This window comes from Anser anser (genome assembly GCF_964211835.1).
Source record: "Anser anser genome assembly, chromosome: 1".
NCBI lineage: Eukaryota > Metazoa > Chordata > Aves > Anseriformes > Anatidae > Anser > Anser anser.
The window spans coordinates 195,583,700-195,600,251 of NC_139720.1; the positions used below are offsets into that span (position 1 = coordinate 195,583,700).

The 16,552-nt window shown below is 37.5% G+C and overlaps 1 protein-coding gene across 1 annotated transcript in view; it reads left to right on the forward strand.

Moving 5' to 3' along the window:
* CWF19L2 (CWF19 like cell cycle control factor 2) overlaps positions 1-16,552 on the forward strand; it is a 69,733-nt gene that overhangs the window by 40,882 nt on the left and 12,299 nt on the right. The window contains exons 11-12 of the mRNA XM_083849938.1: positions 5,241-5,366; positions 6,632-6,769. Coding sequence (XP_083706064.1) covers positions 5,241-5,366; positions 6,632-6,769 — 264 coding nt within the window. The remainder of the gene's footprint in view (positions 1-5,240; positions 5,367-6,631; positions 6,770-16,552) is intronic.

The following is a 16,552-nucleotide window of genomic DNA, read 5'->3' on the forward strand; positions in this document are numbered from 1 at the left end:
AAAAGCTTTCTGATTCTGGTGTGTTTAGAAATAGTTTTAGTGTTTATTTTTAGTGAGATCCTCTTCAATATTAACTTTTGCCTTAGTTTTTTTTAAAATTTACAATAAACTTTCCAAATTTATGCTGTTCGTAGTTCAGTTATATTTAGATAGGATTTTGACTACTGAAGGATGTCTTTACCTCTAATAACTGCTTTAATCTTCTGAATAACCATGCCTGGCATATTTGATCCATTGGATTTGTTTTGGTTCATAGTATGCATTTACTCTTAGTCTCTCACATGACTTCACATTAACCTTCGTGCTGTCCATAATTATGTTACCCTTTTATCTGCTTCTTTTAATTTCCCTTTGATGGACCACTTTTTTTTTTTTTGTACTTTCTCTTCTAACGTTAAAGATTACTCTCTTTTGTGCCTTCTCCTTTTCTCTAGAATATTAAATCAAAATACGTTATGTGTGTCTTGTGCCGGCACTCTGTGGACGAAACAAACAAAAACCCCTTTATCTGTAGGGTACCAGTTCGGAGTATGTGTTACATCTGTTTGCCCTCTGCAGCATTTCATGTGTAAACAGGAGCCTGTTGAAATCTATTGCTCTGCTGCCTTCATCTCTAGTTTCATTGTACACATCTGGGTTTGTCAGTAGTTTTCTAGTCTGTCTTGTTTTCTTAACAAACAAAAAAACATGTTCTTCTTAGGCAATTGTACTGTTGTTTTACAGTCTTTAATGTTAGAAGAACCTTTCTGCTACCTAACTTCCATTTCTTCTGCAATTTTAACCCTTTTCTTTTACGCTTTTTATTCCTCATGCAGTTTGTTTGCCAAAACCTTTTGAGTTTTTGCAGCTTACTAGCATGTTTCTAATTTTGTGTATTTATTTTTTCAACATTTTTAATTTTTATTTTTTTTCTAAGCCTTTAGTCATTCTTGTGTTTCTCCAGTTTCTCTCCTGTTAAGTTTGCCTCTTTCTGGAAGTGTAAGGCAGAAGGCCATCTGAAGTCTTGCATGTGGAAAAATGGAAGTGTTCCCCCTTCTGCCTGTTCTTCTACCTGTATGTTACTGTGGCAGCAGGCAGAAATCAGAAAAAAAACAGAATGCAACCATTGTTAGTATCTAGCATTTTGGAGCTTGTCTTCAGTAGCATATAACATCTGTTTTTGTGAGATGTAGAATACCTTGTAAACTCTTCATTTTGGGAAAATAATCGCTGCTGAGCAATGGCTTCCTTTTTGACATGGCTGCATTTTAAAATTTGTAGTGAAGTCACGTAAATCTTGAGGTGGTTGTTCTCAGAAGGAATTAGATGCCTGTAAGTTGAAGAATCTGTTTATCATTCTGTGCAATTCCTGAGCAAAGCAACATTGTGTTGTAATGTCTGTTGTTTTTCATGATTAATCTTTCTGAAAAGTTGTTTATACAATGAGGTGAAAACTTAGAGACTGGGAATGGAAATGATGGAGCCATTCTTCATGGAAAATTTTCGTCCCTTTTCTTGACTCCACAACATAAAAACATGGGGAGAGAGGGACCTAATTAACTCAAGCATCTTTTTAGAAACTCCATAGCAACATCTGTTTAAGGCAATGGGACCCATCACAGTTCTCAGGTAATAATCTAACAAGTAACCATTTCTGAAGAATCCTGTTCACGTGAAATTCTCAGTCAGGTGCATCTTTCCACTCGCCTGCCTCATGTTACTTGTGTCTCCTCCTGCATGTGGATTTGACTTGCCCTTATGGGAGAGCTGCTCTGTCCCTGCTTGGCCAGATGGGTTTGTCAGGTTTAGGACAATGTTTTTTTTTTCCTTTAGAAATGTCATTTTCGTTTCAGACTAATAAACCAAGCTCTGGGTTTTGAATGGTCACTGCAATGTCTGCTGTTACATTTTCAGCTTCCGAACTTGTAGAGTTATCCAAGTCTTTAAAGAACTAGGACATTTATTGTATGTTTCCTATATGTTATGTTATTTACTTTGTCTTTGCTCTCCTTATTTGCAGTGCATAAATGTTTACAGTTATTCCCTTCTTACCTTTTCATACTGCTCTTATGATTTTTCCTATACCTGGTTATCTTGCAGTAAGGGTAAAATTAGCCAGCGCGTGCAGTAAGGGTAAAATGTAGCCAGCATGTGCATCTGCATCTCTCTTGTCTTTTCTACCATTTCAAATGAAATTTTGTGGTTATTTCATTCAAGCGTTGCAGATGGGCAAGTTTCTTGTTGTCAAGCAAAGTGTTCCTCACGAAACTTTCCCTGCTAATCCTGGTTTTTAGAACTTAGTTTTTTCTTTGACTTTCCATTCTCCAGTTCCTTCAACTGTTAAAATTATTTCTACTACCACAATACTGAACTATGCTAAGTCATAGGCCATTTAAGCATTACAGTATTCACAAATGTCTACCTGTTTTCTTGACATGCAGAAAGAAATGACAAATGCCCTAGGCATCTTGCACTGGTTACCTGTTTGTCATTATGCCCAGAGTACTCCACTTGCATTTATATCCCATTTAAGCTGGGTGCGCGTCCTGCTTCTTTTCCAGTCTCATCCTTTGTCTTTGCTCATCTAATACTGAGTGTTTTGTTGCTGTTATGTTTTCAAAGTAATGGTGCTTTTGTGCAGGGATGATAACTAGCTCTTAGGTCTGTCTGAACAGCACAGCGATGGTGTGAAAACACAGTGTACCCCTGCCTTGGTTGCCAGTCTCAAACCTGCCTATTGCCGGGTTTGAACTTCACAGTATGGGAAGTGCAGGGTGAAGACACACAACCTTTTTTCCCTGTTTCAGTGAATCACCTCTTCTCTCCCTACCTTCTCCCAGGAGAGAGAAAATACCTTCTGTTCTGAAAAAGTAGCAACTGAGGCAGATAACCTGGCTGTACAGGGAACAAGTGGTGGTGTATGCAAAGTGCCTCCCTGAATACACTGGAGCCCGACCAGTGTGGGACATCTTGGTTTGCTCTGCAAAAACAAGATTTGCCTTTGATACAGAAGAGAGGTTTGGTTTACCTAGACAGTTTTTTTGTTCCATAACTTCTAGCTTTGTGTCACTTTTCCTGAAAAATACGATTAGGCCATTGGAGTCAGCATACTTCAGCATCTACAGAACATTTAGACTTGATTGGGGTTTCTGGGACAGGCTTTCATTAGGCAAGGATGGCAGATGTAAAGCAGACACGTCAGTTGTTTGGTGGAAAATAGCTTCAAATTGAGATTAATAAGGTTGTTTATAAGACTTGACAAAAGCTGTCCTAATATCACCAGATTTAGTGATGTCCCCCTTTTTGCTCTAATTTAATCCTCTGACTTACCTAAACCTTTGTTTTTTATAGTAATCAAGAAGCTCTCAGGCTTTCTTTTTCAAAATTTTTTATTCTTAAACTTTCCATAAAGTTCAATAGTTATTGTTCTGGTGAACAGTTTCTGCCTTTTCTCGTTTTGTTTATATGTGCAAATGTACCTCTGTCTGTCTATTATCTTTATTTAAATCTGATGCACCCCTGTGCATTGGGAAAGTACTATTGCCGCTGTTTTGGAGGGAGCTGGGCTGACCTGGCTCTTGACAGGATGTTCATTGTGCAGTTCAGCTGTAAAGATGGTAACTTCCATCCCAAATGAGGACCCTGGGTGGTGGGAGATAAATTCATAAATTGATAAAGGAGTTTTTGCAGTTACAGTAGTGGATGAAGGTATGAGAAGACTGAGGGCTGGGTTCATAAAAGGGGTGATGTGAAGCAGACCTCGCCCTCCTGTGCTTGCTTTCCTTCTAGGCAGCTGGCAGCGGTAGTATAAGCTACGACTGTGAGTACCTAGAAATGGAATGTGCGATAGCTGAAGTACATTGAAGTATTTAAGAAGTCATTCGGGAAATGAATATATTCATTCATCTCCCTGGTATTGTGTCAATAGGACTGGGATCCATAGGGGGCCTTCATCACTGGGCTATGTGATAACCCTTCCTTTTCAGCTGCGCCGGTAAATTGTCTGGCTAAATGAGTCCTTCGTGTTTTTTCTTCAGTCTTGCTTATTCCAGGCCTCTTCCTCTTCCTCTCCTCCCTGCTTGGTGGGCAGAGAAATCATGGGAGGTGGAATTGTAACTTCTTGAGCTGCATTCAAGTTAAATCTCCCATGTAAATGAATGATTTTCCTCCAGAATATTTTCACCAAAAGACATGTTTTTCTGCACGGAATCTGTGTCTTGCAGCCTTTTTTGGGCGATTCAAGAGTGTTAATAAGCATTGGACATGAACTAAGCCAACCAGGGATAAAATTTAAGGATATAGGTGCTTAGTCCAGGCATTCTGATTGGGTTGGATGCAGAATAGATTTAAGCCATCCGTCTCTGGCAAAGTGGAAGCGGTTTTGAGAATGCATGGAGGAATACCTCAGTACAACTCTAGAACTCTACTGATAGATCTTGAGGCCTGTAAACTCTTAGGTGCTGAAGGGTAAACTGCGATTTTGGGGATTATACTTTTCTGTCCAAGCTAAAATGACCTCATTTGTAGGTAATTGCTTGAGGAAGATGTTTGCTTCTGGCCTTACAGTCTGAATATGTCCAATATAATGAGGAATTACATTATCTGGCAAAAAAAAATAAGGGGTCTCCTGTGTGTTTATATGAATGATAGAGACTTCACCTGCCGCTGGCTGACAGAATGAGCTGAAACCAGGCAATTGGCATCTTGTTTCATGGATGCTGATGAAGTAAAACCAACATTATCAGTAGTTTTGGAATTAAACTTCTGTATCTATGTCTGACAGTAAGGACCACTCTGTAAAATTCTTTCCTTCTTTCTTGCAGTGCCAGTTGTGTAGGAAATGAATGTCTGATCTAATGGAATGTATTCAAAAGCCATAAATAGCTAATGTTTTGACTAGCTATTCAGTATTACCTATTGAAGTATTCAGAAGCATTGTATTTCTCCTGGGGATGAACCTTTATGAGAAAAAACAAGAATTACAAGCATGGTTCTTTTTGGAAATTTATGTTTGCTCTGGACTTGAGTAGTTGGATATGTATTCAATATCCTGTCCCTTTTTAATGTGGAAAAGAACTTGTGTAATGTAGCGCTACCTGCTTTGAATTGTAACAAACATGCAACATGTAAAGAATATGGTTTTTTATCTTTAGAGCTTTAAACATTTTAAATAATCTTTTAAATAAATGCTTTTTATTTAGTGTGAGATTAGGTGCTTCTTTTGTTCTTGTCTGTAACCTTTGTTTTAAAACCTGACACAGGCTTCAAGCCGTCAAGAAGATGAGCAAGTGATCCTTGTCAGAACAGATCAAAGTGGAAGGGCATGGCCTGTGACCGCATCAGTTGAACCACAGGAGCCTAGAGGAGGACGCAGAAAGAGACAGATGGTAAGTTTTACAAAAGTGAGTATTAAGGAGTGAAATTCAGAAATGATTTTGTAGATTTACTTCTGTGGTGCATGAATTGATGTGAGTGACTTATCAGACTGTCAATAGGTAGTTAAAAAGTGCCCTTCAGATGATGATTGTAATTAAGTGTTAGAGAACATATTGAGCATATATTAAGTTTATTTTCAGACTTATGTTTCCCTAGGGACTGTTTTAGGGCTTATTTAAACGCACAATCAAGGAAAAGTAAGTCTTTTTTCAAATTATCAGTCTCTTAGCTAAGCAGTTTTTATTGCATAAAATTTGTAAATAATAAAGTTTATCAGAGCTGAATATTTCCAAAATATCTGTGGGTAATTTCACTCTTTTCTGATCAGAAGTACTGTTGCTGATAATAAAAATTATGTCCCAACTTTTACAGCAAAGTCTTTTGGGGGACATAGAGAAGCTTGGAGGCTGGAGGAACATTTTATTCTTCTGATGTTTGCAACAGTAAATAAACTAGTATTTTGAAATTCGGGCTGGAGGAGCATATAATACCTTATATTTCTAGTACATGCTTGATTAGTACAACAGATCAGTTTGTAATAGTGATGTGGAGGATTGAAAGGAACAAGAGGTGAGGAACTGGTTGTCATCTTCCTGTTCTTTCTGTTTTGGAAAAACGCCACCTCTGCTATGTTAATTACCATACCCTATGATTCTGCAGTATTTAGTTTCATCCTGCTCTGAAGGACAAATTCTGTTTTGTTGTGTACTCTTAAGATGGGAGAGGTACCACATTTATAAAGTTTTCAATAATGTATTTGATTGCTTTTTCTTTTTTCTTTTTTTTCCTTTTTTTAATTTTTTTTTTCTTTCCTGGCTTAACTGTCTTAGTTTAATTGAGAATTCGAAAACTTCTGTAAATAATGGAGATTACTTTTTGGAATATTCCATCACTGTGAACTGATCAACCATTTCAGTGAATTACTGTGTGACTTTCCTGAGTTGGTAGTATTGGAGCTCTGACAGCATGTGGATGTAAGAGATATAGTGATTGTGAAACAAGGCAATATTTTTATTTAGACCTACTGAAACAATTGAAGGAATAGGAAATACTCATTGCTCCTTTCCGTAGGTCAAATGAAGCAGTAAGCCCAGTTGTTTCAGATGTGCTTAGCCTGATCCTCTGTTCTTTAAACTTGTTGAAATTATCAGGGTCTGAATTTCATTCTCGATCTTTCTCACTAGGTTTTTATTGTATTCAATATGTTTGTTTCCAGGTCGCTACTCATGTAGATAAAGAAAGAGTAAGGTACTTTCCGGATGATGACAGTATGAACCTGCAGGATTTAGTCAAAAATGAGAGGACAAAAACAGCAGAGGATCAAAATGCACTGTTCATGCGTATGGCATCAAAGGTAAGGGGTGATGTGTATCGGTTTCTGATTGAGCATTTTATTATAAGAAAATTCAAAAGAAGAGGAGGCAATGGAGCCTCGCTGTGCAAGGTATGGTGCTTTTTGGTGAGAATTCTGATTGTCTTGAATAATGTTCAAGTCTGTTGGATGATTTTACTGATGTCAGAGATAGAAACATGCATGCAGTAAATATGGTGCATTCAGCTCCTTCATGAACTGATTGTGCCGTTCCTCTGCCTATAGATTTTGATGCTATAAATGCAATCTTCTTAGCTTACCCCTGAAGTTTCTAAAATTTATGGAAAGTATTTTTTGTGTATTCATATATTTGTTGATTCCAAGTTTCTTTGCTTCAAACTGGAAAGATTCTTAGTGTGTGTTCAGTTACCCTTTTTCATTTTTTGTATTTTTGACATTGTACTAAGATAACTTTTAATGCAAGGACTGGATTGTATGCAGGGAAGAATAGCAAACTTGAACGGAGATCAAAGACTTCTATGTTATTTAGTTTTCTAAGTCTTCAAAGGGAAAATTCTGATAATTTTTCTTTGTATTTTTTTGGCATGTAAACGTGTTTTTTTTTTTTTTCTGTTCAACTTTGAAATATAAATTTTCTATGTTTTTGATGAATGAGGCACTTCATGTAAGAACACCCATATCAGTGATTCAGTCAGATTCATTCTGGTCTGTGACTGCTTAGGTGAAAGTATAAAAGCAGGTCACATTTCTAGTGATGCATCCTCTGTGTGCTTTTCTGGCTGTTACCAATTTGAAAAAAATGTATAATAATTCCATAGCTGGTATTTCTTTCTGCTTTTGGTTTATGGATTGTTAAGGTAATTGGGGATTGGACTGAATATCCCCTTTTACTTCCTTTCAGTGACTCCTTATCTCCCATTCTATTATCTGTACCTACCGCTAAAAGCTAGGGGCTATAATTACTTGATTGGAAGAAAACAAAAAACCTGAATCCTGTGTGCATGGCATCTTTGGTTGCAATCTTGTACCTGCAGGCAGTTCCTCAAAGATCTGTTACCTGCATTATAAGGTTTTCTGGGATAGTGTTGAAATTTAGTCCAGGTAGAAATGGGACTGAAATGGCCTGGCCTCAGTATGTAGCTGTTTTAAAAATAAAAATTCTACACAAATGATCATGAACCTTGGCAACTGAACTACTGCATGCTTATAGAGGAAACTGTAATGTAGTGCTTATCTTCTAGAAAGAAGCAATTACGAAAGGAAAAAATATGCAGTGTCTATTTACTGGGAAAAGAATACATAAAGAGAAAATGCTTGCAGGCTGTAAGGAATCTCTAGTGCTAGATGCTGACTGCAAATGTGTGCTACTGACAAAAACATTCTAAGGGAGAGAACACCTCCAAATGGGATAAAACTTTATTTAAAAATAAATCCAAGGATGGGTGAGCAGAAGAATAAAGAGCTTTTGGAGGTTAAAAGAAAAATCAAATCCAAAACTTAATAATTATTTTAAAGTACTTGTTATGTCCAAATAAGGAGAAGGGAACAGTACCTGAGCTGAGCAGCCTGAAAGTAAGTTTTGATAAAAAAGATTGAAAATTGATCTAGAGAGAATTATATTGAGTAAATACTTTGTTTGCTAAAACAATAAAGTCAGGAATTAAACTCACTGGAAGAAGCCTGCAGGAATGTTGTGTTGCTAAAAACTGATAAAGATATAAATAAAATATTTAGGAAAGATGAGTGCTTGACAGAACTAATGAAATATTTGCATTTTAGGAGAGAGTAAGGGAATTGGGGTTGTTTAGCTTGGAGAAAAGGAGGCTGAGGTGAGATCTCATTGCTCTCTACAGCTACCTGAAAGGAAGCTGCAGTGAGGAGCACGTCCATTTCTTTTCTCAGATGACAAGTAAGGAAATGGTCTCAAGTTATGCCAGGAGAAGTTTAGATTGGATATTAGGAAGAATTTCTTCATGGAGAGGGTCGTTACGCATTGGAACAAACTGCTCAGGAAAGTGGTGGAGTCCTCATGCCTGGGGGTATTTAAGATGTGACGTTAAGGGCCATGGTTTAGTGATAGGACTCGTTAGGTCAGCTTGATGATTGGACTTGATGATCTTGAAGGTCTTTTCCAACCTAGGTGTTTCAATGGTTCTAATATTAACTATAAATGAGGTCTGAGAAATTCCTACGCATGAGCTTTTATTTATGGACAATAAATGATTAACTGTCTCAACAGTGTAAATGAAATGAAAGTTAGCTCCAGTTTATAAAAATCCATCATTTTAAATCCAAACTTTAATTTGAGATGAATAATAACAAATGACTAAAACCAAATGGTCCCTGCTTAAGTAGTGTGGAAACAGTCAGATGTGACACTGCTGAACCACAAACCGGTGGGAGCAACCTTTACTCATCCATGGTGCTGAGGAACAGAGGATGGCAAGTATAAGGGCAATCTGAAAAGAAAATAGAGGACAGGAGTAAATGGTTAGTTTTTATTATAAAAGAAGTTTGCTAATAGATTCTTCAGGAGTCTCTTCTGCTTAACAGGTACATAAACCATCTGGAAGAAAGTATAACCTGACAATTTGTTACTGTTACATAACTATTCAGGACTGTCAAAACTAGAGCTTACTGTAAAGAATTGTAGAACTTCAAAACAAAAGGCTGAGATTCTTCTAATGTTATAAACCTTGAATCTGAACTGATTCTCAAGATTCATTTTGGAGAGTCACTGGAGAGAAGTACGTATTTTGGTGGTGTGAGCCATCCGTCCAATTTTGAAAGGCTGCTAAAGGATTTTTTTGGCTATAAAAGGAATTAAGAGAATTAGCTCAGACACAGTAAATTGTGTTTCAGACCTCTAGAATGAAGAGAAGGAGATCCGATCATAGTAAATTCAGATGAATGTCAGATTTGCATTCCTAATGCAAAATGGTGGTCATTATGAAGCTGAGTGAAACTAAACTGTGCCTGTACCACATTGCTATAGAAGCATGACTATAGGATAAAAAAAAAAAGTTGAAAATTGATTTTTTTTTTTTAACTGACAGTTTTATAATACAAAATATATGTGAAGTATTCAGTTTTTATTACTATTAGCTTTAACTAACATGTCTGTAGTTCCTTCTGCCCTCATCTGTAAGTCGTACGGAATAAGTCGTTCCATTTTCCCAAATTCATGCTGTTAAAACTTATGTAATCCTTTCATTTCATCAGTAGATGCTTGTGGGTGTATAGAGACTGGTTTCTAGAACATTACTTCAATAGAAATTACCTTTTATTTGTGTGCAGAAATTCTACTAAGGCATTTTTTTTCCTTTTTGATTGTTTTACTAAAAGCAAGTGAGAAAGGTTATGTTGCTCATCAGACCATTTAAATTTTGCCCATAAGCTAATTTTATTTCAAAATCTCTGCAGTAATCTGTAACATGAATTTAAACATATAAGACAATTATTTATAAGTACAAAAGTGCATTAGTAATGCTGGCTTTCACTTACGGATTTAGTAAAGAGAGATGCTGGTATTACAGATTAGCAAACAGGGCATTTACATGTTACCTTTCCTTGGTTCTGGAGTCTGTAAAATGGGAAATTGCTTTCAGCCTTATCATTTTCACTTGCTGTGCAAACCTGCCTGTTGTACATATTTGCATTTCCATCTTCATAAAGCAAAATAATAGTCTGCAAGCACTTTACAAGCTAAACTAAAAAATGCAGGATGTTGCTGCTTCTACTATTATGTAATAAATGTTTTTCTTCTTTCTTTACCTGGTGAAGCCCTTCTAGTGCAGCATTTAACGCACCTGATAAAACTCTTACAAAGCTCTCGTGCGCTGTTGCTTTTTACATTTACTTAACCATCTAAGCATGAGCATGGTGTGCTGTAGAAACATTAATACAAAAACCTGAGGCAAATAGTTTCAAGCATCTTGTCCTGCGTTCCACTAGGTTTCAGTTTAATACACTAGACAGCTTTCTGTGTATATTGTGTGGACACAAAATTAAAGCTGTTCCTGTATGTGGAACTGAATCAACAGCTGCAAGAGCTAGATTACAGAGGAAAACTTGGGAAAAAAGAGGAACTGTGTGGATGCAGCTCATAGTAAATGACTGCATAAGCGTTTCGTGTTCGTTAAGAGTTAGGTTAGAATTACCAGGTGTGTCACAAATGAAGACTTATGCAGGACGGCCTTTTTTATGACTTAAAGTCATCGACAGGGATAATCATAAAGTTAAATGCTAATCATTTGCACTTCTAACATTGTGTGGCTGAAGGTATTCTGTTTGGCTTGCATTAAATGCAGTCGACTTTTACATAAAATTTTATCTGTCCTGATAACTATTTGTAGCAAAATGAGCAATTTTCATTTCAAGTAACAGAAACAGCAAGGAGCGTGGTCCCTAACCCTGGAACAATCGTCTGTTGTTTGTTTCTTCCTTAACTTTCTGCTGCTCCAAGGTGGTTCTGAGCTATCTTGCTCACAGCATTATTTGTAATGTTCTCCTGTCAGTGACATAGGACTTAAAAAGACTGTACACTGATACGTTAAAATCCTTTGATGCTGTATGTTTGGTGTATGATTTCACTGGGAAGATAGCTTTTGGAAATGCCTGTGTGTTGAATTATTTGTGGAATAAAACCTACAAAATCAGTTTCTGTTGTTGTACGGAGGTTGGAGTTGTAATAATAAAATTAACATGATAAAACTTTATCTTGATACGGCTTGAACAAATGCAGTTTGAGGTCAGGAAGGCTTTTTTTCTGAGGTGATTTTGTTCTCAACAATAGGTGCTAAATGCTGACTAAATTTAAATGTGGTGAGATGTATTCTTATGTCACTCAGGTTTATATTCCAAAAAAAATAGTTTATTCTTTTTTTGCAGCTTCCCAAAATATATGATGAGTACAACATTCCACAGATATTAACTCTGTCATTTAAGGTTGAAGACGTCAGTGTTGCCATGACAATTTAAAATCAAAATGGTACATTTTATACAATCTATATACATTTTTTTCACAGATTTTCCAAGCAGATTTACTTTTATTAGCTTATATGGAAGTAACTTTAAATATGATTGTGTTAGAGAGAAAACAGAAGCAGCAGAAGTTCAGCACATAAATAAAAAACAGAACAAGAAAATAAGCTGAAAACCTACCTGAAAAAAAATGCAGGAATATTTCGTTACCATGCTAATTGCGTTTAATGGAATTTCCTGCTTCATCCCCAAATTTCAGAGGAAATCTGAAGAGGAAAAGGTGCACTCAGTGTATTACGTAGGCAGAATCCCCGTTGATTAGGAGTTGTGTCTCTTGAGGTTAACTTCAACAACGATATTAAATTCTGTAGTAGGGCTTTCTTTCCATAGGGTGCACCCAAAGAGCAAGTGATGGCAGCAGAGGGAGAGGTAAGAGACGCAGCATGCTTCAGATTGAATACGGAGGCAGCCAGCACTGTATACGACCCCAGGGGTTTTACTGTAGCAATAAGAAAAACAGAATCAGTGTAAAATTAAACTGAGAGACAGTTCCAGTGATCTGAACAAGTGTTGGCAGAAAAATGAGGCTGACTCTGGAGTGTGTTGAATACAGATCTACAAGAGTTACTTTCAGAAGCAGCCCCATGCCAAGGTGCCTAATGGCTTCAGTAATGTTAACACTGGAAAAAGAGAGAAAAAAAAAGAAGATGAAGTGAATATTATATAATTGCTTACGTAATGTGATAATTAACATGAATAATAAGGATATGCTACAGATTTCATCAGCAAATACAACATTGTAACTTTTCCATCTCAAATTATTTTCATTTATGCACAGTCAGATGCTAATCCTTTCTTGAATTCCTGTGCTGAATGGTTAGAGGTCTTTTTTTTTTGTAGGTGTGTCTGCCACATTTGCACATTTGCACTGTAGTAAAGCTGTCTAAATGAGAGCCCAAAGGATGCTTTTTGTGCGCTCCTGAAAGACATTTGGATGTCTTCCCTGACTGTTGCTAAATGTTTGTATATTGCAGACCTTTGTTGGCCAGGGCAAGCAAAATTATGATGCTGTCTCTGTTGGTTAAACCAAAGCTGCATCCTGGTTTTGGAAAACAGATCCCCATCAGATGGGTGGTAGAAACCTGACTGTTGCATACCATGAGGTGTAGGATGCTGTGGTGCTAAGCATACCGAAGCTGCCTGTCTATTCTCTGGTTAATTGTTGCTTGCCAAAGGAGAAGTTGAAAAATAGAGGGCACATAAGAAAGAAGGATGTGGCAGATCAGCCCAGAACAAAGAAGTGAAATGCGAAAGAGAAGACAAGGGACTCAGAAGATGCTCTCTTGCATGAGGGTGTCAGATCAGCTCTTGTTTTTGGCTGGAGTCCGGTAGGAACAATGACTTCAGGTGCATCATCTTTATAGATGTCTGAACTTCTTATATAAACTTTGGGCTGTTCAGAGATATATGTAGGACATCCAAACTTAGAAGTGATACATAGGTGACTGCCTATTTTGCTGTGCAGCACCTGAAATACAGTGTGCGTAGCATCAAGCATGGCCAGGGAACTAACTGCACAACTTCCAGATGCAGTGTCTTCCACGTCTAACAGGTGTGATACTTCACCTGATGCAGCACAGCGGCTTTCTGGCAACTCTAATAGAGCAGCATAGTTTCTTCTTTGGGTTTGTACCAGCTCTCTCTTTTGTACCGAAGAAAATACTTATGAAATAAATCAGTTTTTATTCTTTGCTTATCTTCTAGCATTTTTTGAGAACTCTCTTGTTATTCTTTCAATTCCCTAGTACCTTGTTCAGAGAGATTTCATTATAACTAAATCATGCAATTGGCAAAACATACTGGACACCTTATTGGAAAAGCAAGAGAATAAATTTTTGCAGAGAGAATTTCCATTTTCTTCCTGAATAACTTATTTTTTTTTAAAAAAAGCTAATGTTTAGAGTAGTAATTGAAGAGTACTATCTCATCGGCTCTAATAGCAGCTGCATTTTCTTGTATTTCAGTGCTGACACAGGTGCTTGGCATCTGTAGTACTTGAGGGAAGATCATATTTAAGGACTTATGGCCTTAGAGGCCTTTTCACTGCTACTGGCAAAGAATGTGTTAATGATGTTCATTGCTACTATTCCAATATTGCAGGATATTGTATGCTGTCTTTTTTTTTTTTAAAGGCAGCAAAAACATTGCTGCATAGATTAACTGACATAAGCTTGTAGTATATCTTATTTCAGTAGGAATGCACAATTCTTGTTGGATAATGTTTTTGCTTGTCTTTAGGTTTCTGAACTTTTTTGAACTATTTTGAGGTATGTTGGAAGGACATTGTGATAATAGGGAATTCGCAAAGAAAATGTTTTTCCTTTTATGACTGTTGTTTTTAAAGGCGAAAATATGTCCCGTTTTTAACATTATTTTAAAGTCATCTAAAGGATGTGAAAAACATGACAAGAAGTGAAGACTCAGGGACAAGCTGACCATATATAACTGTGTCTCTTTGTCTCAGAACTGTGGTATAAGGGCACTGTACATTGGTGTGCTAGATTTATTACTTGAATAAAGGTCTTGTAAACTGGTTAAGTGTGTGAAAATGGGGAAAAAATAATAAGCCCTTATTTTTTCAGTTTCCCCTTGCCTGTTCTTCAGCAAGGGAAAGGTATAGTGCTTGAGGAGTGTAGAGCTGGATGTGTGTTATTAGTGGGTAGGCTTTTTTATTGCACAAGCAAGTTGAAATAACTTTCTTCTTAGATCTTGTTTATTTCAAGCACTTATTTAAGGTCTGAAACTGGGGTGTTGGTTTCTTGAACTGCCTTACAGCCTTTGGTGTCTTCTGTTATTGCAGTGGGATCTGTAATGATATTTCAGTGTGTGCCCTGGCAGCCAGGAGGGCCAACCATACCCTGGGGTGCATCAGGCCCAGCACTGCCAGCTGGGTGAGGGAAGGGATTGTCCTGCTCTGCTCTGTGCTGGTGGGGCCTCACCTCGAGTACTGTGTGCAGTTTTGGGCACTGCAATATAAGAAAGACACAAAACTATTAAGAGAGTGTCCAAAGGAGGGCTACAAAGATGATGAAGGATCCAGAGGGAAGACGTATGAGGAGCGGCTGATGTCCCTTGGTTTGTTCAGCCCAGAGCAGAGCAGGCTGAGGGGAGGCCTCATGGCGGCCTGCAGCTCCCTCACGAGGGGAGCGGAGGGGCAGGCGCTGAGCTCTGCTCTCTGGGGACAGCGACAGGACCCGAGGGAACGGCATGGAGCTGGGACAGGGGAGGGTCAGGCTGGGGGTTAGGGAAAGGTTCTGCACCCAGAGGGTGGTCGGGCACTGGGACAGGCTCCCCAGGGCAGTGGTCACTGCACCGAGCCTGCTGGAGTTCAAGAAGCGTTTGGACAATGCTCTCAGACACATGGTCTGACTTTTTGGGTGGTCCTTTGGGGACCCAGGATTGGGACTCGATGATCCTTGAGGGTCCCTTACAACTTGGGATATTCTATGATTCAGTATCTTGTTTGTTGCTAGAAGAGATCCAAACCTGATCTGTGCATACTCTGTATCCCTTTCCTGTGGCGTCTATTGCCAAAATGCTGCACTGCTACCTACCTTTTTCTTGTTCCCTTATTACTCTGAAGTAGTCTTGTGTCTATGTGATTGAGTTCCTTGACTTTGCTTAATCCAATTCTATTGAACAAAATGTTACATCTTAAGCTAGAATTGCATTTTCCAGATTTAGTTTTATAATTTTTATTATTCAATTCAGTTAAAATACCAGTCGGAAGGTGGCTCTTAATATGCAACCCTATAACTTTATCTGTTTAGTATCTTATAATTAACTCAGTTGTTTGGTACTGAAAGTACTGAGCATTTTCAAAAGAAACTGTTGATCTGTTTTAGGGAACCTCAGTATTCAGGAAAAGTAAGAGCTGTTGTCTGTGTTTTGGGGTGGAAAACTACCAATATACCTTCCAAAATAAAGTTTGGTTTTTTGTTTTTTTTTTTTTTTTGGTCTTACGTTATCTAAACAGACTACTGCTGGGATACATGGAAGATTTTCTTTTATTAGGAAGACGTGTTTCACTTATGGCAGTTGGTTTTGATATTGCTGTTTTCTTAATTGGTGGCTACATTTGAACATTAAACATGGCAGACCACTCAAAACACTGTATGTTCTTTGAATGTATAAGAAAATTGAATGAAGCAGGCACATTATGTGAAATATGTCGAACATACATAAATCAACAGTCCATCATGACAGGATTTTTTTTTAGGTCTCATTACAAAGGAGATAGTTCTAAAGGGTCTGTCACTCAAGAGGGTTGGTTTGCTGAATCATTGTTATTTAGCTTTATATTCTAGGTATCAAACATTCAAATATTCAACTTAATGCTGTTCGCTTGTATTTAATAACTGTTTCTGTAGTGAGATAAAATGCCTGTAACCAAAATATCTGAGAGACTGTATTTGAAGAGAAGCCCCTTAGATCAGACTTCAGCAAGTAATAAAACTGTAATGACACCCTTGACACTAGACCTTTTTGAATCTTTTGAATGTTCACAATATGTGTCTGTAGGTTCAGGAGTCCTCTATACCCAAAGGAAGAGACATTTAGCAAATTGACTACAAAGATCTTTTTTTTTGCGTGTGCTAGATATTAATATTTTGCTTCAAAATATTAAATGTAAAGTTTTTAATTTTCAAACCTGCTCTTTGTGGGAAAAAATACAACTTTATTGTCTCTGCGGGCAGAATGTAAGCTTCAGCTAGTCTAAGTACATCTAGTGAACAACGTCATTCATGTCAATGTTATTTT